Here is a 23,880-nt window from a genome sequence, read left to right on the forward strand (position 1 = left end):
ATTTAATCTGCACACGGAACTTTAGTAGAACAAGAAGTTTATTACTCCCACTCAGTAGTTCCTGGGGGCTTTGATGTTAAGTCATACATAATTCGAGAAATACCAGGAATCTTCTTAATCTCAGTGACCATCTTTAACACCACCTGTTATAAAACAAAGATTATAAATAAAGAGCCAGGGTCCACTGTGTGTCTAACAGACTTAGAAGTCCTGCAATTGTAATTTGAAATTAACACACAATCTATTTTTACTATCGTCCTCTCTGTATATGGGATATATTTATGATTAATTTATGTCGTGATGCTCTATAGATTTAAGTGACTTAAATTCAGTACTACTCAAAGTGCAGTCTGTAAGTCATGTTTGTTACTGGTCCATAACAAGTGTTTAGAAGCATTTATAGCAATTTGACATTGCTGTGGCATCCAAGTATCTGATTTTACGGGTTTATGCCAATGCTTCACAAATTATCTGTGGCTTACAACGTCGAGGCCACCAAGGTGGCACATAATGCAAGGTAATAATAATCATTGCTATATGTATAGACAAAGAAGGCCTTGTCACTTGACTGGCCAGAGACTTGGCAAATGTGAGCCTAAGGGAAAACAGACTCTAAGCCACATTCCCCAACCCAGCTATCTAGCTATATATAATCAGAGCCCTGTATTAGAGTCCTGGAACAGTGGTCCAACTAATAAAGTCTCACTTTGACTTTCATTTGCCATTATGCAAATAGCTCCTCTGGAACACTCTAGTGGAGGGATAATAAGAAAGGAAGATGGTGATCAAAACTGCAATTGCTAATAGGCAGAGCAACAAGAAATTCATGGGTGCCTGGCCATAACGCCATCAAATCTCACCCTTATGTCTAATAAACTCTTCCTCACTCTTAGTGTTTTCTTCTCTACTTGGAGGATACTATTTATAAAGTAGAGGTTGGCAAGATTAGATGAAATGATAGATTAGAGTTGGTGATTCTCCACATAGTAATCAGACATATGGAGTTTAATAAACTTAAGGCCTTTTTCTACTATAATGTATTAAACAACCAACTACGTGGAGATTAAAAAGAGCCTATTTTATGAACAGAAAACTAACTTCAGGAATACCAACATTGCCATAGCCTATTCCATTCACTATTATAAAATGTATAAGGTATTAAAAATGTACATTAGGAAAAAAAAGTATAAGTTACCTCTACAGGGATCTCATTGCCAGGGGTTGCAGGTATACCAGTCATGAAATCACTAGTAATAAAGGTTCGAATAACCACGGATCTCTGGCATGAAGGCTGCTTCTGAAGTGGGTCCCGATCAAAATGTAAAGGTGTCAAAATCACCGGCATCTGGCTGATTTTCCCAGCATACCCTAAAGAAAGGAAGTTAACATGTAGAACCAATCACCACACCATAGAAAAGCACTCTCTGCTCAATTAAATCCCCCCAGACAGATCTAAAATCGCACACATACACACACCACTTCTTGGGACTGTCATCATGTACTGTTTTTAGCTACTCTCATAGCACTGTAAGTAAACATAATCACAAATACAAACTACAGAATTTGATGACTGCAGTGATATGTTACAGTGATGTGATATGAAGTCAATTCATTATTCATAGTAGTTATCTTCTATACTGCAGACACTGAATAAGAAAATACTGAACCACTAACCCTAGGGGAAATACAGAGTTAGGTTCCTGACCACTTTCATCAACTGATTAATACATATCCTTGCTTATGTGTGTGTCTGTTTAAAGACACCTTATGCAATATTTATTGTAGGTTCATTAACGTTGAGCTCACAGCCAATGGCACTGTAACTCATGCCTGAATGAATCTTATCTAACAAACCTATTTTCTCAGTAAGTTACATCACAGCCTTCCTATGCTTAGGAACCTAGACAGCACCTCAGCACTATTTTAAACAGTGAAATCACCAACAAAAAGCACGAAAATGCAAAAAAACATGTCATTAAATAGACCACAAAAGGGACACTTGTTTATAGAAAGAGCTGAAACAAGAAGGCAGAGGATTGCCTTGTTCAACCTCAGCTGGGAACATATGAGTTGAGCAACTCAAATTTTTTGCCACTTTGTACATGTCCGCAAATGACCACAAAGGTGAATAAATTTTATACAGATAAGGCAATGTCACAGAACTACCCAAAGAATTAAATAATAAAACTAAAAGCTGAGTCCTCCTACTAGAAATAATAATGCCATGCTTCCAAAATCTAGTTAGAGCATTCAGTGATGAACAAAATGGGCAGCTTACCAGACTCCCTGAGAATGTTATGGGCCTCAAAATCAGCTTGGCGTAAAGTACTGAGCACCCCTGTTGTCAAGAAAGTGGGAGTAACATCTGTAGGAGGTTCTTTAACTGGTGAGCCAAATATATAGACAACTCTAGAAGGGGGTAGTGAAAATTATAGAGAAAATACGTTTTAGTAAGAGAAGCAAAGCACATAAAATAACATTCTTTCCATTTGTTCTTAGGCCCGTCTCTTACCCACTTCAAATCCCCAAATGGGTAGGATAGGATATAAGATTATAGAAGGGTCTCTATGAACCTTCCTCAAAGTATATTTTCTGGAATACTAGTATCTCAGAACGTGCGAAGATGTAAGTGATTATCACAATCCTCTTTCCATTTAATGTACTGGATTGAAGTGTATCCCCAAAACTTCATGTCCATCTGGAATCTGTGGGTGAAAATAGGGTCCTTGTAAAGGTAATCAAACAAAGGTCATAATGGTGTTTGGGGGATTAATCCAATGATTGGTGGGTGTTCTTCTAAGAAGAAGGAAATCTGTAAACATAGCCACACGGAGAAAAGACAGCCATGTAAAGATGGAGACAAAGATTGGAGTTACACTGCCACAAGCCAACGACTGCCAGCAAACAATAGAAACTATGAAGAGACGAGGCAGGATTCTCCCCCTAGAGCCTTCTGAAAGAGCCATGGCCCTGCTGACACCACCCTTGATTTCAGACTTATAGCCTTCAATAGCCTCCAGAACTGTGAGATAATAGATTTCTGTTGTTTTAAGCCTTCCAGTTTGTGGAAATTTGTTACGGTAGCCCTAGGAAATTCCTGGGGAAACACCAAATTAAATAAATAGGTTTTATAACAAAACCTCAGAAACTATAGTATGCGCTAGAAACTTCCAAGATGAGACTACAGTGAATTTCCCAAACTTATTTGACTGCCAACTCAACCTTTTTTTTTCTTTTTTTTACATTTTGGAAAACACTGATCCCAAAGAAAGGTTAAGAATATCACCAAAGTTAAGACTTGGTTGAAAAGGAATGACTTACTACTGCTTCAAGTAAATGTCTGTTTGAAATTTATGAAGGTATGCTGCAGATGTTAATAAAAGTAGGATTTGGAAGGTAGCTTGAGGAAATTAGGATCAAATAATTACAACAAATCAAGGGGAATCTTGCCAATGGTTTGAGGAATCTGTTCTGCAACCTTCACCCAGAAAACAAGAGCGAGAAGGGGTAGGGATGAGTGCCACCTAGCTCTTTCCAATCCAACTCCAGCCAGCAGGCAACTGTCCCTTTTCCTTAGCCCTACTGTCTTTAGCAGAGAAAATAAATCTCCCCTGCAACTACCATGGTAAAGTTTAATAATGCTTTTTTCTTAATAGGTACTTAAAATAAAACATATGGAAGAAAAAAGCATCAGATTAAAACCACCACTACCACCAAATACTTCATTGCCTCCTTCCAAACATACTGTCACAAGAAGGGTTTTGTTCCATGCATAGAAAGTAAGCCACACTTCTTCTAAACAAAATAGTTCCTAGAGCTCATAAACAATCCTTAGAGGAAAAAAGCAACTATGCAAGAGAATGCCATGAACTTGCTCCTTTTTCTTTTATTTCGTTCAAACAAGAGTGATCATAGAATGTACAGGGATAGGTAGCCTTCCAGTAAAACTGGAACCGTTCCTCTCTATATAAAGATTCCAGCATGCAAATTAGGGGGGAAAGACTGGTAAAAATGGAAAGCTTTTTTTTTTTCTCTCTTTTTTTAAATTCCAATTCCCAAAAAAAGACCCTGGCAAAGAAATCAAAAGTTCAACAACACCCTTTAAGGGCTTGCTAGGTTCATATTTAAAATCTAGTTTTTTGTTTATTGGTTGTTAGACTTTTTTTTTTTCCTTTTTTGAGGAGGGAGGAAGGGTTAAGAATGGAGGGAGAGACAAATGGGGAAAAAAGAAAAGACAGGCAGAGAAACCAGACTATAAAAGGACCGAGATAAAGTTTAAACAAGGGTGAGTGCTCTTTGGCAAAAGAAAAGGACAAAGACACAGATGAAACAAGAATGCTGTGAAATGAAAAACATATTAATTATGTAGTAAAAGCCGTGGAGCCAAACTTAGTGAAAGGGAATTTTCTGTATGACCTATGAAGTTTATTTAGGTATTAGCATGTTTCAGAAGATGAATTATGAACCATTATTTTAACCAAGACAATTATCTCCATTCAAAACAGGCAATTACAAATTTACCATTATTTATTAATAATTCACCCTTTCAGTGTGTTAAAGGTGCTTCTGTATTTGGGGGCCTTCGGTTCATCTATGCAAGCCTTTTAAAGGACATGTTCCCATCAGTAAAAATGTGATTTCCCTTTGACTTCTTGTCTTGAAGGCCATACCAGCCTACAAATATTAGCCACACCAGTATAGAAATATACATACCCTGCTAAGTTAACACCAACAAGTAGGTTTATACTTTCTGTAGCTAATTTGAGTAAACTGAAATCTCAAGAAATTCTTTTTGGTTGTTAACTGCCTAAAACCCATGAAGAAAATAGAAAAGAGTGAAACACTGTAAAATAAGATTTAATTAGCAATCTGGTACTAAATGAGTAAGACTTTTGAACTTATAACAGACAATGCTCAGTATTACATAAAGATTATATCAATAAATCAGTTATTGATATATACAACATAAGAAATTAATGTGTAAATTAAAGGAAAACTGGATCTGAAAAACTAAATTCAAATTTTTTTAAACACTTAACGCTGTTACTTTGACGATATCTGGCATATGTCTCTCTCTTTTGATTTACTCTGGAATTATTATTAAATTGACTAAGTCCCTAACAGTAATTCTATAACCTGTACAATTCTTTCAATCCTTCTGGAATAAAACATCTAATCATAAAACAAGTAGTGTAAATTGCTAATTGGGAAGACATGTTTTTAAAGCTGTCTTTAGTATTTCATATTACAATTAAAAACCCTCCTATTTCTCAAGCAAAAAATATTTTAATAAGCAGATGACTGCACTGTAATGAAGGAACAAAGTACAAGGTATTATTAAACATCTGCTGGATTATGACCTAAGCACATACCTGTATCTACACTTGAGCCACTGATCTTTCAACATGGGAAGACCTTAAAAAAAACACATCCTTCCATTACATTTCACCCCACCACCACCTGCAGAACACACCTGTTAATGTTGTGACACATGCGAGGTATAAGTCTAGCCAGGAAAATAAGAGATTCCCAGTCAGGCTCATCCTTACTGGAGATTCCACACACATAACTATAAGAACGACAGTCACCCTGAAAATAAAAATACAATTGATAATTTTAATGATTTTACAGAATTCAAAAGATGGACTGGAAAATATTTCATGCATGATGACACCATTAATAGCCATTTTTTAAACAAAAATATGCTTGACTATAAGTATATATGGATAGTTTGCTAATGATATAAACAAATCCTAAATTAAAATCCCCTATTTAACAGTTTTTTGTATTATTTATTTATTCATTATTTTTGGCTGCTTCGGGTCTTAGTTGAGGCATGTGGGATCTTTCACTGCAGCGCATGGGCTCTTCATTGTGCTGGGCGGGTTTTGTCTTCTCTAGTTGTGGCGCGCAGGCTCCAGGGCCCGTGAGCTCTGTAGCTGTGGTGTGCGGGTTCCAGAGCACGTGGGCTCTGTAGTTTGTGGCACGCGGGCTCTCTAGTTGAGGCGCACAAGCTCAGTAGCGTGGGCTTAGTTGCCCTGCATCATGTGGGATCTTAGTTCCCTAACCAGGGATCGAACCCGTGTCGCCTACACTGGAAGGCGGACTCCTTACCACTGGACCACCAGGGAAGTCCCTAACATCCCCTGTTAAATTCTACCTAAATGTCAGCTCAGACATTAAAAAGAAGTGTCACGGTAATTTCAATAATTTATTCAACATACACCAGAGATCCACTGGGATTTCATTCCAAATACCTGCCGAACTACAGATAGCCAGCACACTTAATTTGGCAGACAAGATCTGCCAAATCCTTTAGATGGATAAAGGATTCTCAAGTCAGATAGAAAAATAATTTATTCCTTTATAATAAGAAAGTTAATTTTAAAATAAGTGAATAAAATTGGTAATATTGATTCCCTTTTCCTCTGTCCTGTTTAATCCAAGTCATTTACTTAAAAAAAATTTAAACTGAAAAGCAACTTAAAAGTAAGATTCATTAGATAACTACCTAATACACAGTAAACTTAAGAATTCAGACTGTTTGAATGCTAATATAATAGTATTTATCAAAGTTTAAAATGTACATGCTCTTTAATCCTGAAAATATTACTGAAATACATGAATAACTGCTTGAAAAAATAAGATACTACTTGCTGAAATGCCTATAATAGTGACAAAGTGAAAATGGTTTAAATGTCCATTGGTAGGGGAATGATTAAATAAATTATGGTATAATCATACATGGAATATAAGGCAGCAGTTAAGAATAAGAATCTACTTGCAATGGCATGAAAAGAAGTTCATGATGTTCAGTTAAAAGAAAAAGACGATGAAAAAGGTGTCAATAATTCCCTTTCATTTTCTTTCTAAATGGTTCTGGAGGGAACATTTAACTGGAGAGCAGAAATAGGGAGAATTACTTTTTAAATGTACTGTACACTTTTTTTTTTTTAACAAATGCAGTTTATTTTGGTATTTAGAAAATAAACTTCATTGCTATACTAACCATGAATTATGATTTTTATCTGGACTTCTAAGAGTCTCAGCTTCAAAGGCCTAAGAGACTAGATAAAGTTAAGATAACCAACAACAAAAGAAACTTCTATTTTGATGGGAAAAATAGTGGAGCCTGAATAAGCTTCATTTTTTTAAATTGAAGTGTAATTATTACAATGTTGTATTAGTTTCAAGTGTACAGCAAAGTGATTCAGTTATACATATATATATATATATATATATATATATATATATTACTCTTTTTCAGATTCTTTTCCATTACAGGTTACAGTTCCCTGTACTATACAGTTGTTCACCTATTTCATATATAATAGTGTATATATATGTTAATCATATTTTTTAAAAAAGAAATCACTCGTCCAACAAATTATATTTATTTATTTATCCATAGCATTATCTACGAACTTATCAAAAACGGGGAATGGGGAACTAGTTCAACTCCCTGCCTAGCAGGAGTTAGCATACAGAGCTGGAAGTTTTCTATAATAGATCTACTTAGGACTGGAAAAAACAAAAACAAAAAAAACCACTTGTCCGCTCTTCTATTTTTATATAGTAGGGTAATATCTGCCTGAAATATCATACGATGAGTTTCAAAATGAATCTGTATATGATGAGATAATCCATACACCACTGAAAGAAAATTATTCCTACAATTCCAGGAATGGTTATTTCAACATGATTTAAAAACAATATAAGTAGCTTTCACATAGGGCCTTTAAAAAGAGGGAGAAGAGGAGAAATAGCTGGCCCTATCATTTCCATGAACTAAAATATTTTAGTTTAATTTTAAAGTAACGATGAATTTTTATTGTCTTATTTACAAACAGAGCTACATGAATTCAGGAGAAAGAGGAATTTAAAAGGATGGCTCAGATTCACATATTTATGGAAAAGAGTATATATTAAGTTTTAGATGAACAATCTCTAAAATGTATTTAATTTCTTCCCATGCATAATTCTACTATAAGAGAACATTATAAACACATTAACCCACTTAACTGGCACTTGCACCATTTTGAGTTGAATTATTGACACCTTTTCTAGTTTTCATTTAACTTCAAACTCTAAATCACAGAAAAGAAACCTTCCTCTTCCCTAGATTCCCAAGCTTTCTTCCCCCCAGAAACTCACCCGATGATCATATAAATAAAGAACTTAATATAATCTATGAATAGCATTTCAAAAAAGAGAACTATATTACAGTCACATGCTTTTACAATTGGAAAGACAGAACATACTGAAAATGTTAGTTGTACATTATCACAGCTAAGAGAGAGAGAGGGAGAGACGGGACATGTTGAAGAGGCAGAGGACACTGGTTTAAGGAATACACAAGCTGAGAACAATGCGTAAATGGTGTAACATGTACATCTGGGGGCCTTCTTCCAGTTAGAGACTTCTAAAGCCACAGAATATTTCACATCAAGAAGGATAAATGAGGACATGACCTCTCGGTACCTGTTCTTCAAGGCAGAAGCAAGCAAGCCAATCGTATAGCAAATCATTCTTTGAATTTTTTTTTACTTTTGTTACAGATGACAGGTATTTCAAGTCTATAAAATCTCAGCCTGAATATTTAGTTCCTATTACCTTATTCACTTCATAAACATTCTATAAAATACTGCCTTTTTACATTTTTAAACTTGGTGTATATACTTTTGTATTTCATTTTCCTAAGACATTCCTATTTCAATATTAGCAAAAAGAGCAGCAGAAAGTTATGTCACAGGTCAATGAAGTCACACAACTCACCTGCACACCCACAGTTTTAATTGGTAGCAGGAAGGCATTCAGTGAATGCAGACTTGTAATTTGCATCAGCTTCTCCTGATCCTCTTCTGTTGTGCAGGCTTTGACTCTCTGTAATAGTGTATGTGGCTAGGAAAACCAAAGACACACTCCTCAGGGTTTCAAGAAATAACAGCATTCACTCTTTTGATACATTTTACTATCTTATGTATCTACACTTTCTAGTTTATAACAATAGATTCTATTTGGTATTTCTCTCTGACTTGTGTGTGCTATGCAGTGTGTCAGAATTTCATTTCTGAGCGCCAGGGCTATGAGAAGTTAAATATCAGGACAAGAAACACAGATTAGATTTACATACATGGAGGCTTCAATCCTCTGTCGATAGCAAGGGACACCTCACGTGAGTCAAACCTCCTTATCTCTAAGGAAACTTTTTGCCATAAAGTCAACTTTGTCTGAAATTAATATATCTCTACCTACTTCCTTTTTTTGGTTTATTTACCTGGTGTATGTTTTTCTGTTCTTTTACCTTCCCTCTTCCTATCCCTAGGTAAACAGACTATAGTTAGATTTTATTCCTCAATCTAGTTTGACAATTATGTCCTAACTAAAGATGTTAATCCTTTTAATTGTGGGTTAATAATATGGTTGAATTCCATCCTACCATTTAATTCAGTAGTTTCTATTTGCCCCACTTTTTATATTTCTTTCTCCTTTTTTATATTCCTCTGAACTGATGATTTCTCCCAGCTCATTTATTTCCCCTTTACTAGTTGTGAAGTTCAACCCTCTATTTTTATTCTTTATCATTTCCCCTTAAGTGGGGATATTTAACAAAAGAGAATCACCTCTGCCCATCTAGCAAAAAATACAAAGATCTTTGAATGCTTTAACTCCAATTGATCCCCCTGTGGCTTATATGCTATTTTAGCTATATAATGTTATACCATTTTTTTAAATAAACACCAAAATTTAGATCAGTTTATACAGTCCATGTCTGTTTAATTTTATCCATTTACCATTTTATTTGCTTACCAGTCCCTGTATCTCAGACCTTTCAACTGGTATCCTTTTGCTTCTCCTCAAGTCATTTCTTTAAAACAGTGGTTCTCAACCTTAGCTATACATTCAAATTTCTTAGTATGCTCAGGTCCCATCCCACATCAATTAAATCAATTCTAGGGAGAAGGGGCCCAAGCATAGAATACTTCAAAAGCTCCCCCTGTTGAATCTAATACACAGCCAAGGTTGAGAACCACTGCCTTTAGTTCCTTAAGTAACAGACTGTTGGTAGTAAATTCTGTTTATGTGAAAATGTCTTTATTTTGCCCTAGTTCTTCGAGACAGTTTATCTATTCACTATTGTTCACAATTATTTTCTCTTGGTACTTTGAATTCTTCCTGCTTTTAACTACTGCTTCCAGTAATAGCCTTTCCTTTATGCAGCAATCAATCTTTTCTTTGCAGCTGCTTTGTCTTTGGTAGCCTGTAGCTTCCATAGTTATGCCTATTAGGTGTCAAATTCTTCTCCTTTATCCTGATTGGGATGTTATTATGCTTCCTGAATCTGAGGCATGGTATCTTTCACCAGTGTGGAGGAATTTCAATACTTTTGTCTATTACCTCCTTCTGGATATACATTAAAGTTGACATTCTCATTCTACATTAACCTCTTTGAACCATATTTTGTCTTTGATGCTTTGTTCCAATTTCTGGATAATTTAACATCGATCTTCACTAATTCTCTCTTTAGCTCTTTTTAATTTTATTTTCATTTCTAGAACGTAATTTTTTTTCAAAGCTCCCCAGTCACTTTTTATAGTCTCTTATATACCTTATTCTTATTAAAAATTGCTTCTTTTAATTCTCAGTACTTTTAAATGTTGCCTATATGCTAATTCCAGTATCTGAAGTGCTTGAGGGTCTTCTACTAGTTGTTTCCACTAGCTCTCATTCATGGTGCCTTACTTTTATATCTATTTTACAGTTTTTTATTGTAAGCTCATATTTGTTGAAACTCTATTTATGGGAATTCTTTGAGGCCTGGTTGAAGAGACTCTAAAGAGAATTTACATTGCTTTTTGTCTGACAACTGGAAGCACTACCAACCAAAGCCCACTTTAACACAGATTATAAATTTAGGCACCAAATATACAGAAGAACTGGAGACATTTCCATCATCCTCAATTTAGAACTAAAATGATCTCCCTTGCCTTCTTGCAATAAATATGAAAAGGTATTTTAAAATACTTTGTATCTAGTATTTTCAGGGATTCAAGGTATCCAATCTGTTAAAATATATGGAATGGCTGAAAAGAGAAGTCTGCATTTAAGAGTGTCTGTAGAATACTTCCTTCATAGTCATCTCCAAAGGTTAAATTACCCTGAAGTTTCAAATAATGAAACCCTAATCAATTTTATTATAAAGACTGGAGTATAGCAAGAATCCATTCAATTCCTTGCACCAATTAGCTATGTCTGCTTAAAGCTCCTATAATAAACAAATTCAACACAAATTATTACCTTTTTAACGCTTGCAGAAAAATCAGCTACTATTTTCAAAATATTGTTGGTTTCAGGAAAATCCTTACAGATATAAGGTTCCTCAGCACATATTACTCTGATTGCCAGGCCTGGACCTAAAGAGAAGAGTAACAATGGTATTTAATATAAATGTTATGTTTAATATAAAATTTTAAATAAAAAAAAGGTCACTATTCCCAAAATATAAAACACCCCTGCCATTGTATTTTTAACCAGTTTTATTGAAATATAACTGACATATATAATTTAGGTTTTTTAAAGTGTTTAATATGAAATGCAGCTATTAGTTTCCCATCCAATTCATCATTTTTAGAATGCTTCAGTTCTGTTCACATCAATGATATACACCTCTTATTTTAATAGTCCCTGTATTAAGAATCTCAAAATTCTCCAATAAATATTTTTAATTCACAATATATATGCCAATCTATTTAAAATTACTTTCATACACAATCCTTTGCCAACACACGTTAGGGACTGAACGTCTCAAATTACTACAGCTGAACTTCGTAATATAAACAAGTGCTAATCTCCATATGGGCTATACCTTTGCAACACTGTTTATGGAGGCAATATAGTAGTTAAGAGTAACAAACTCTGAGAAGAGCTTATTGGGGCTAGAATCCTGGTTCCAAACCCAACCTGCATAACTTTTGGCAAACTAGCCTCTGTCCCAAAATTCTCTCAGCTGGACAACAGGATCATAATAGTTTCTATTGTGAGGATCAAATAAGACAACATGTGTAAAATACTGTATTAGCAGAATGCCTAGCACATACTAGTACTCAAGAAATGTTAACTATTACTACGCTTTTTCATTTAATTAGACCATTCCCTCAACTCATCACCCAATGACTATTGTAGAGACCTAGAAACTGAGGTATAAGATTTGCCAAGCTCAAGAACTCATAACAAAAACAGGTTAAGACTCACAGTCCTAACTTTAACAAATACCACCTCTAATTAATTTTATTTTATGACAGCAAATGACTATTTAAAAACTGAATATTTTCATTTGGTCATGAATTAAATACATACAGCACTGCGCAAAGAAATGGTTCAACAATTCAGACAAGTCAGGGGATAAGGATTTCAGAGAACTGAGTTTTAACCCTGTGGAATACATCATGGTATAGTAGAAAGAACATATAAACCCAATTTCTAACACTAAGAATTGTGTGGCAATGTTATTAAAATATCTCTTGGCTTTCTCATCTGATGGCAACATTACATGACAATCTGTTTACACAAAGATAATGTAATATATAAATATATATACAATAAAAATGAATATTTAATAAAATATGTACAGTAGGCACTAAAAAGAATATTTATTCCCTATCCATCCTTTCCTTTCTTTAAAGTTACATATTCCCTAAGATGATAAATTACTTCAAAACCTGTCTGAATTGATTTTTGTTCAACATGAAGGCATAGTAACAAATCAAACAAAATTCTATTTTTTACCTGGGAATGGATGCCTGGAAACTAACTCTTCTGGAAGTCCAAGTTCTCTGCCTAAGGTTCTTACTTCATCTTTATGAAAATCTTTCAAAGGTTCTATGACTTTTCCCTACAGGGAATAAAAACGCCAATTAATACAAATTAGTAACCAAAATGACATGGAAAACAAAGAGTAACAAATTATTGGCTTTTCCTGTTGTCTTTTACCTTTAAAAATCAGTTTTTAAAACTTCATCTTTTAAAGTATTTCTTCCTATGTGCTTACAAGAAATTAGATATTTTAGTGATCTTCATATTTCTCTTTGAAACCCATTTTAAACGTAAACCTCTTAAATAGAAATAAATGAGAACAAACCTACCCACCAATCTCTGATTTACAAGGAAATCAGAAAATATACTAGTGTTTAAAAATTAAAACTCTCCAAATGATACCATCAAAAAAGTGAAAAGACAACCTACAGAAGGCAAATCATATATCTAATAAAGGGCTGTAACAAGACTATATAAAGAACACATACAATTCAATAATAAAAAGATAAATAAGCCAAGTTAAAAATGGGCAAAAGATCCGAATAGATATTTCTCCAAAGGTGACATATAAGTAGCCAATAAGCACATAAAAGATGATTGACATTAGCTATTTGGGAAATGCAAATCAGAACCACAATGAGATACCTACCACTTCTCACCCACTAGGATGCCTAAAATAATAAAAAGGTACAGGTAATTCACACTCATTAGGATGGCTAATTAAAAAAAAAAAAAAAAAAAAAAAACCAGAGAAGAACAAGTGTTGGGCAAGGTATGGAGAAATTGGAAGCTCTGTGCACTGTTGGTGGGACTGTAATATAGTATAACTGCTAAGGAAACATTAAGGAAGTCCCTCAAAAAATTGAAAATAAAACTACCATAAGATTCAGAAATCCCACTTCCTGGTACATATCCAAAAGAACTGAAAGCAGGGGCTTCAAGAGGAATCTGTAAACCCATGTTCATAGCAGCACAATTCACAACAACAAGAAAGTGGAAGCAATCCAAATGTCCATTGGTAGATAAATAAATTAACTATATATATATATATATACACACACACACACACATACAACAGAATATTATTCAGCTTAAAAAGGAAATCCTATCACATGCTACAATATGGATGAACCTTGAGGACTTATACTAAGTGAAATAAGCCAGTCACAAAAAAAAAATGCTGTATGATTTCACTTATGAGGTATTTAAAGTAGTCAAATTCATTGAAACAGAAATTAGAATGGTAGGTTACCAGCAGTTAGGGAGAGGGAGAAAAGGGTAGCTGTTGCTCAACAGGTATAGAGTTTCAGTTTTGAAAAATGAAAAAGTTTCAGAGATCTGTTTCACAACAATACAAATACACTTGACACCACTGAACTGTACACTTAAAAATGGTTAAGGGAGGGAGGTTTTATGCGAAAGTTCTCATAAGCTTTTACCTCCTCTCTCAACTTTCTGATAAGCTCTGTGTCGTTATGATGGGTTTTGATGAGTTCAGCTTTGCCACTTGCAACAAGGGATGCACTTTCAATTAGATCAGGCCGTAAAGTACCTTGGGCAAGGAAAACCTCCTCTGGTTTCAGGTTCATTTCTCCAATTACTTCATTGGCAATCTACAAACAACAGGAGTAAAACAGCCTTTTAAGAGATGAATTCTTCTAAAAGACAGCAAAATTTTATATTTTCAGCTAAATTTCTTAAAGAGTCTTTTTGCAATATTGACCAGGAGATGAAATCTACCGTGCTCCAAAATAAACTCCTTTAAGAACACATGCTTATAAAAAGAAACGAAATTGAGTTATCTGTAGTGACGTGGATGAACCTAGAGTCTGTCATACACAGTGAAGTAAGTCAGAAAGAGAAAAACAAATACTGTATGCTAACACATATATATGGAATCTAAAAAAAAATGGTTCTGATGAAACTAGGGGCAGGATAGGAATAAAGATGCAGACGTAGACAATGGACTTGAGGACACGGGGAGGGGGAAGGGTAAGCTGGGACAAAGTGAGAGAGTGGCATGGACATATATACACTACCAAATGTAAAACAGATAGCTAGTGGAAAGCAGCTGCATAGCACAGGGAGATCAGCTGTGTGCTTTGTGACCACCTAGAGGGGTGGGATAGGGAGGGTGGGAATGAGACTTAAGAGGGAGGGGGTATGGGGAACATATGTATACATATAGATGATTCACGTTGTTATACAGCAGAAACTAACACAACATTGTAAAGCAATTATACTCCAATAAAGATGTAAAAAAAAGAGAGAGACAAAATATTAGCAATAAAAAAGTAAAAAAAAAAACATTGTCAATGTCAACCAACTATACATTAATAAAAATTTTTAAAGTCAAAAAAACCCTCAAAACACATGCTTAATGTGATTCAAAAAGGTATATGAACATTCCCATCAAAAGCCTAAAAAAATCTAGCCATTGAAATACCCAAGGAACTAAAATCTAATATCAACTGAAAATATCTATTCTTAAGCAGTGAAAACAACAAACTGAAAACATAAGTACATATGTTTTTTAAAAACATAAAACAGTTTTTACTAAGTCAGTATAATAGCAATATATCGTAAAACCCTTAGCCAACAAAAGAATCAAAATTAGTCACAAAATTTGGTTATTTGGTATAATGATTAGGAAAAATACTAAAATTCACATCGAAAATAGTACACATTGAGGATATTAAAAAGGTACCTTAACAAAAGTATCCCCAATGATTTTTCTTTTCTCCTCAGGACTCGTAGTCATATTTAAGGTTTTGCTAATTCTCTTTCGTGGAGTTCTGTCTTCATCTGATATTGGTAGAGTGGTTGTTCCATTGTAGAAAGAATGAGCAGCATTTATCACTGGGTAAGAGGAGAGAAGCATGTTTTAAACTAACATGATATTTGAAAATCATAAATGATAGGTCAAACTACAAACAGAAAACCCAGATGGATCCTCTGATCTCCCCGTAATTTGCCTGCATATTCTAGTACTACCAGTAAACTATGACTGACAGAGTCCATACACAGGCACTCACTGAATCTTGTTCCATTAAGAATCGTGTGGCATTTATTCTAGGGCCAGGGACTTCCCTGGTGGCACAGTGGTTAAGACACCATGTTCCCAATGCAGGGGGCCTGGGTTTGATCCCTGGTCAGGGAACTAGATTCCACATGCATGCCACAACTAAGAGTTCGCATGGAACAACTAAGGAGCCAGCGAGACGCAACTAAGGAGCCTGCCTGCTACAACTAAGACCTGGCACAACCAAATAAATAAATAAATAAATATTAATTATCTAGGGCCATAATATCACAAATTATGCTAACTGCTTCCCATCTTATTCAGTGCTTCACCACAGCAACAAGCAAAACCCCAACAAGAAGCATAACCCCAAGGGAATCAAAGCAGTGGTACATACACGGGGATCAAAGTCCTCAGAAGTGCACACTGACCAGCCTCTTGAAAAACCGAGATCTATAAACATATATTTAGTGATCCTTGGTTGTCTCTTTATTTTTTTCTGAATTTCAGTTTATTTTTTATACAGCAGATTCTTATTAGTTACCTATTTTATACATATTGGTATACATAGGTCAATCCCAACCTCCCAGTTCATCCCACCCCTGCCAACACCCGCGTTCCCTCCTTGGTGTCCATACGTTTGTTCTGTACATCTATGTCTCCATTTCTGCTTTGCAAACCAGTTCACGTGTACCATTTTTCTAGACTCCACATACATGAGTTAATATACGATATATTTTTTTCCCTTTCTCACTTACTTCACTCTGTATGGCAGTCTCTAGGTCCATCAACGTCTCTACAAATGACCCAATTTTGTTCCATTTTATGGCTGGGTAATATTCCACTGTATATATGTACCACATCTTTATCCATTCGTCTGCTAATGGGCATTTAGGTTGCTTCCATGACCTGGCTATTGTAAATAGTGCTGTAATGAACACTGGGGTGCATGTGTCTTTTTCAATTATGGTTTTCTCTGGGTATATGGCCAGTAGTGGGATTGCTGAATCATATAGTAATTCTATTTTTAGTTTTTTAAGGAGTCTCCATACTGTTCTCCATAGTGGCTGTATCAATTTACATTCCCACAAACAGTGCAAGAGGATTCCCTTTTCTTCACACCCTCTCCAGCACTTGTTGTTTGTAGACTTTCTGATGATGACGACCATTCTAACTCATGTGAGGTGATACCTCATTGTAGTTTTGATGTGCATTTCTCTAATAATTAGTGATGTTGAGCAGCTTTTCATGTGCCTCTTGGCCATCTATATGTCTTCTTTGGAGAATGTCTACTTAGGTCTTCTGCCAATTTTTTGATTGGGTTGTTTTTTAAATATTGAGCTGCATGAGCTGTTTATATATTTTGGAGATTAATCCTTTGTCCGTTGATTCGTTTCCAAATATTTTCTCCCATTCTGAAGGTTGTCTTTTCGTCTTTTTGCCTTGTTTATAGTTTCCTTTGCTGTGCAAAAGCTTTGAAGTTTCATTAGGCCCCATTTGTTTACATTTCCATTACTCTAGGAGGTGGGTCAAAAAAGATGTTGCTGTGATTTATGTCAAAGAGTGTTCTTCCCATGTTTTCCTCTGAGCTTTATAGTGTCTGGTCTTACATTTAGGTCTTTAATCCATTTTGAGTTTATTTTTGTGTATGGTGTTAGGGAGTGTTCTAATTTCATTCTTTTACATGTAGCTGTCCAGTTTTCCCATCATCATTTATTGAACAAACTGTCTTTCCTCCATTGTATATCCTTGATCCTTTCTAATATAGTAGTTGACCATAGATGCGTGCGTTTATCTCTGGGCTTTCTATCCTGTTCCATTGATCTGTATTTCTGTTTTTATGCCACTACCATACTGTTTTGATGACTGTAGCTTTGCAATATACTCTGAAGTCATGGAATCTGATTCCTCCAGCTCCGTTTTTTTCCGACAAGATTGCTTTCGTTATTTGGGGGCTTTTGTATCTCCATACAGAGATACAGATTTTAAGATTTTTTGTTCCAGTTCGGTAAAAAAATGCCACTAGTAACCTGATAGGAATTGCACTGAATCTGTAGACTGCTCTGGGGAGTACAGTCATTTTCACAATGTTGATTCCTCCAATCCAACAATATGGTATATCTCTCCATCTGTTTATGTCATCTTTGATTTCTTTCATCAGTGTCTTATAATTTTCTGAGTAGAGGTATTTTTTTTTCAAATGCACTTTTTTAATAAACATCTTTATTTGAGTATAATTGCTTTACAATGGTGTGTTACCTTCTGCTTTATAACAAAGTGAATCAGTTATACATATACATATGTCCCCATATCTCTTCCCTCCCACATCTCCCTCCCTCCAACCCTCCCTAACCCACCCCGCTAGGTGGTCACAAAGCACCGAGGTATTCTCCCTGTGCTTTGCGGCTGCTTCCCACTAGCTATCTATTTTATGTTTGGTAGTGTATATATGCCCAGGCCACTCTTTCACTTTGTCAGAGCTTAACCTTCCCCCTCCCCGAACCCTCAGGTCCATTTTCTAGTAGGTCTGTGTGTTTATTCCCGATGTGCCTCTAGGTTCCTCATGACCTTTTTTTTTTTTCAGATTCCATATATATGTGTTAGCGTACGGTATTTGTTTTTCTCTTTCTGACATACTTCACTCTGTATGACAGACTCTAGGTCCATCCACCTCACTAGAAATAAACAAATTTCATTTCTTTTTATGCCTGAATAATATTCCATTGTTTATATGTGCCATATCTTCTTTATCTATTCATCTGTTGCCAGACACTTAGGTTGCTTCCATATCCTGGCTATAGTAAATTGAGCTGCAATGAACATATTCGTACATGACTCTTTTTGAATGATGGTTTTCTCAGGGTATATGCCCAGTAGTGGGATTGCTGGGTCATATGATAGTTCTATTTTTAGTTTTTAAAGGAACCTCCATACTGTACTGCATAGTGGATGTACCAGTTCACATTCCCACCAGCAGTGCAAGAGTGTTCCCTTTTCTCCACACCCTCTCTAGCATTTACTGTTTCTAGATTTTTTGATGATGGCCATTCTGACTGGTGTGAGATGAGATCTCATTGTAGTTTTGATTTGCATTGCTCTGATGATTAATGGTGTTGAGCATTCTTTCATGTGTCTGTTGGCAATCTGTATATCTTCTTTGGAAAAAAGTCTATTTAGGGCTTCTGCCTAGGTTTGGATTGAGTTGTTTGTTTTTTTGATATTGAGCTGTATGAGTTACTTGTAAATTTTGGAGATTAATGCTTTGTCAGTTGCTTCATTTGCAAATATTTTCTCCCATTCTGAGGGTTGTCTTTTGGTCTTGTTTATGGTTTCCTTTGCTGTGCAAAAGCTTTGAAGTTTCATTAGGTCCCATTTGTTTTTTGTTTTTATTTCCATTTCTCTAGGAGGTGGGTCAAAAAGGATCTTGCTGTGATTTATGTCACAGAGTGTTCTACCTATGTTTTCCTCTATGAGTTTGATGGTTTCTGGCCTTACATTTAGGTGTTTAATCGATTTTGAGTTTATTTTTGTGTATGGTGTTAGGGAGTGTTCTAATTTCATTCTTTTACATGTAGCTGTCCAGTTTTCCCAGCACCACTTATTGAAGAGGCTGTCTTTTCTCCACTGTATATTCTTGCCTCCTTTATCAAAGATAAGGTGACCATATGTGCATGGGTTTATCTCTGGGCTTTCTATTCTGTTCCATTGATCTATATTTCCGTTTTTGTGCCAGTACCATACTGTCTTGATTACCATAGCTTTGTAGTAGACTCTGAAGTCAGGTAGCCTAATTCCTCCAGCTCCGTTTTTCTTTCTCAAGATTTCTTTGGCTATTCGGGGTCTTCTGTGTTTCCATACATATTGTGATATTTTTTGTTCAAATTCTGTGAAAATTGCCATTGGGAGTTTGATAGGGATTGCACTGATTCTGTAGATTGCGTTGGGTAGTAGAGTCATTTTCACAATGTTGGTTCTTCCAATCCAAGAACATGGTATATCTCTCCATCTGTTTCTATATAATTTTTAATTTCTTTCATCAGTGTCTTATAATTGTCTGAATATAGGTCTTTAGTCTACTTAGGTGGGTTTATTCCTAGATATTTTATTCTTTTTGTTGCAGTGGTAAATGGGAGTGTTTTCTTTATTTCACTTTCAGATTTTTCATCATTAGTGTACAGGAATGCAAGCGATTTCTGTCCATTAATTCTGTACCGTTACTTTACCAAATTCATTGATTAGCTCTTGTAGTTTTCTGGTAGCATCTTTAGGATACTCTATGTATAGTATCATGTCATCTGCAACCAGTGACAGCTTTACTTCTTTTCCGATTTAGATTCCTTTTATTTCTTTTTCTTCTCTGACTGCTGTGGCTAAAACTTCCAAAACTATGTTGAATAAGAGTGGTGAGAGTGGGCAACCTTGTCTTATTCCTGATCTTAGTGGAAATGGTTTCAGTTTTTCACCATTGAGGACGATGTTGGCTGTGGGTTTGTCATATATGGCCTTTATTATGTTGAGGAAAGTTCCCTCTATGCCTACTTTCTGGAGGGATTTTATCATAAATGGGTGTTGAATTTTGTTAGAAGTTTTCCCTGCATCTATTGAGATGATCATATGTTAATATTTTTTAATACTGATATTAATATTTGTTAATATTGATAATAATGGTGTATCACATTGATTGATTTGCATATATTGAAGAATGTTTGAATTCCTGGGATAAACCCCACGTGATCATGGTGCATGATTCCTTTAATGTGCTGTTGGATGCTGCTTCCTAGTATTTTGTTGAGGATTTTTGCATCTATGTTCATCAGTGATATTGGCCTGTAGTTTTCTTTCTTTGTGACATCTTTGTCTGGTTTTGGTATCAGGGTGATGGAGGCCTTGTAGAATGAGTTTGGGAGTGTTCCTCACTCTGCTATATTCTGGAAGAGTTTGAGAAGAATAGGTGTTAACTCTTCTCTACATGTTTGATAGAATTCGCCCATGAAGCCATCTGGTCCTGGGCTTTTGTTTGTTGGAAGATTTTTAATCACCGTTTCAATTTCAGTGCTTGTGATTTGTCTGCTCATATTTTCTATTTCTTCCTGGTTCAGTCTTGGAAGGTCATATCTTTCTAAGACTTGGTCCATTTCTTCCAGGTTGTCCATTTTACTGGCAAATACTTGCTTGTAGTACTCTCCCATGATCCTTCGTATTTCTGCTGTGTCAGTTGTTACTTCTCCTTTTTCGTTTCTAATTCTATTGATTTAAATCTTGTCCCTAATTTTCTTGATGAGTCTGGCTAATGGTTTGTCAATTTTGTTTATCTTCTCAAAGAACCAGCTTTTACTTTTATTGCTCTTTGCTATCGTTTCCTTCATTTCTTTTTCATTTATTTATGATCTAATCTTTATGATTTCTTTTCTTCTGCTACCTTTGGGTTTTTTTGGTTCTTCTTTCTCTAATTGCTTTAGGTGTAAGCTTAGGTTATTTATTTGAGATGATTCTTGTTTCTTAAGGTAGGATTGTATTGCTATAAACTTCCCTGTTAGAACTGCTTTTGCTGCATCCCACAGGTTTTGGGTCATCGTGTTTTCATTGTTATTTGTCTCTAGGCATTTTTTGATTTCCTCTTTGATTTCTTCACTGATCTCTTGGTTATTAAGTAGTGTATTGTTTAGCCTCCATGTGTTCGTATTTTTTTACAGATTTTTTCCTGTACTTAATATCTAGTCTTATAGTGTTCTGGTCATAAAAGATACCTGATACGATTTCAATTTTCTTAAATTTACTACAGATTGACTTGTGACCCAAGATATAATATATCCTGGAGAATGTTAAATAAGCACTTCAGAAGAATGTGTATTCTGTTGTTTTTGGATGGAATGTTCTATAAATATCAATTAAGTCCATCTTGTTTAATGTATCATTTAAAGCTTGTGTTTCCTTATTTTCAGTTTGGATGATGTGTCCATTGGTGAAAGTGGGGTGTTAAAGTACCCTACTATTATTGTGTTATTGTCGATTTCCTCTTTTACGGCTGTTAGCATTTGCCTTTTGTATTGAGGTGCTGTTATGTTGGATGCATAAATTTTTACAATTGTTATATCTTCTTCTTGGATCAATCCTTTGATCATTATATAGTGTCCTTTGTCTCTTGTAATAGTCTTTTTTTTAAAGTCTATTTTGCCTGATATGAGAATTGTTACTCCAGCTTTGATTTTCATTTGCATGGAGTATCTTTTTCCATCCCCTCACTTTCAGTCTGTATGCATCCCTAGGTCTGAAGTGGGTCTCTTGTAGACAGCATATATACAGATCTTGTTTTTGTATCCAATTAGCCAGTCTATGTCTTTTGGTTGGAGCATTTAATCCATTTACATTTTAGGTAATTATCGATATGTATGTTCCTATTACCATTTTCTTAATTGTTTGGGTTTGTTATTGTAGGTCTTTTCCTTCTCTTCTGTTTCCTGCCTAGAGAAGTTCTTTTAGCATTTGTTGTAAAGCTGGTTTGGTGGTGCTGAACTCGCTTAGCATTTGCTTGTCTGTAAAGATTTTAATTTCTCTGCCAAATCTGAATGAGATCCCCTGCTGGGTAATCTTGGTTGTAGGTTTTTCTCCTTCATCACTTTAAATATGTCCTGACACTCCCTTCTGGCTTGCAGAGTTTCTGCTGAAAGATCAGCTGTTACCCTTAAGGGGATTCCCTGGTGTGTTATTTGTTGTTTTTCCCTTGCTGCTTTTAATATTTTTTCTTTGCATTTAATTTTTGATAGTTGGATTAATATGTGTCTTGGCATGTTTCTCCTTGTATTTATCCTGTATGGAACTCTCTGTGCTTCCTGGACTTGATTAACTATTTCCTTTCTCATATTAGGGAACTTTTCAACTATAATCTCTTCAAATATTTTCTCAGTTCATTTCTTTTTCTCTTCTTCTTCTGGGACCCCTAAAATTCGAATGTTGGTGCGTTTAATGTTGTCCCACAGGTCTCTGACTGTCCTCAATTCTTTTCATCCTTTTTTCTTTAATCTGCTCTGCAGTAGTTATTTCCACTATTTTATCTTCTAGGTCACTTACCTCATCTTCTGCCTCAGTTATTCTGTTATTGATCCCTTCTAGAGAATTTTAAATTTCATTTATCGTGTTGTTCATCACTGTTTGTTTGCTCTTTAGTTCTTCTAGGTCCTTGTTAAACATTTCTTATATGTTCTCCATTCTATTTCCAAGATTTTTGATCATCTTTACTATCACTATTCTGAATTCTTTTTCAGGTAGACTGCCTATTTGCTCTTCATTTGTTAGGTCTGGTTGGTTTTTACCCTGCTCCTTCATCTGCTGTGTGTTTCTCTATTTTGTCATTTTGCTTAACTTACTGTGTTTGGGGTCTCCTTTTTGCAGGCTGCAGGTCTGTAGTTCCCGTTGTTTTTGGTGTCTGTCCCCAGTGGCTAAAGTTGGTTCAGTGGGTTGTGTAGGCTTCCTGGTGGAGGAGACTAGTGCCTGTGTTCTGGTGGATGAGGCTGAATCTTGTCTTTCTGGTGGGCAGGTCCACGTCTGGTGGTGTGTTTTGGGGTGTCTGTGGCCTTATTATGATTTTAGGCAGCCTCTCTGCTAATGGGTGGGGTTGTGTTCCTGTCTTGCTAGTTGTTTGGCATAGGGTGTCCAGCACTCTAGCTTGCTGGTCATTAAGTGAAGCTGGGTCTTCGCACTGAGATGCAGATCTCTGGGAGATTTTTGCCATTTGATATTATGTGGAGCTGGGAGGTCTCTTGTGGACCAATGTCCTGAAGTTGGCTCTCCCGCCTCAGTCGCACAGCCCTGACGCCTGGCTGAGGCACCAAGAGCCTGTCATCCACAAGGCTCAGAATAAAATGGAGAAAAGAAAGAAAAGAAAGGAAAGAAAGAAAAGAAAAGAAAGAAAGAAAGAAAGAAAGAAAGAAGATAAAATAAAGTTATTGAAATAAAAAATTATTTAAAAAAAATTTTTAAGTAATTAAAAAAAAAACAAAAACGCACACACAGATGCCTAGGACAAATGGTAAAAGCAAAGCTATAAA

General features: G+C 35.5%; 1 protein-coding gene across 2 annotated transcripts in view; it reads right to left on the reverse strand.

Annotated features, from left to right (window-relative positions):
* Positions 1 to 20: 20 nt before the first annotated feature.
* Positions 21 to 23,880, reverse strand: part of GMPS (guanosine monophosphate synthase) — a 99,680-nt gene continuing 75,820 nt past the window's right edge. For both annotated transcript variants that reach the window (XM_089910966.1, XM_022573808.2), the window contains exons 8-16: positions 15,521 to 15,672; positions 14,253 to 14,426; positions 12,787 to 12,892; positions 11,299 to 11,414; positions 8,776 to 8,901; positions 5,474 to 5,589; positions 2,279 to 2,409; positions 1,196 to 1,368; positions 21 to 143 (exon numbers count right to left, since the gene is read on the reverse strand). In XM_089910966.1, coding sequence (XP_089767092.1) covers positions 42 to 143; positions 1,196 to 1,368; positions 2,279 to 2,409; positions 5,474 to 5,589; positions 8,776 to 8,901; positions 11,299 to 11,414; positions 12,787 to 12,892; positions 14,253 to 14,426; positions 15,521 to 15,672 — 1,196 coding nt within the window. In that variant the 3' untranslated portion in view covers positions 21 to 41. The remainder of the gene's footprint in view (positions 144 to 1,195; positions 1,369 to 2,278; positions 2,410 to 5,473; positions 5,590 to 8,775; positions 8,902 to 11,298; positions 11,415 to 12,786; positions 12,893 to 14,252; positions 14,427 to 15,520; positions 15,673 to 23,880) is intronic.

The sequence above is a fragment of the Delphinapterus leucas genome, chromosome 4, assembly GCF_059928025.1.
Source record: "Delphinapterus leucas isolate spDelLeu-1000000601 "Yukka" chromosome 4, BTC_Dleu_Yukka2, whole genome shotgun sequence".
NCBI lineage: Eukaryota > Metazoa > Chordata > Mammalia > Artiodactyla > Monodontidae > Delphinapterus > Delphinapterus leucas.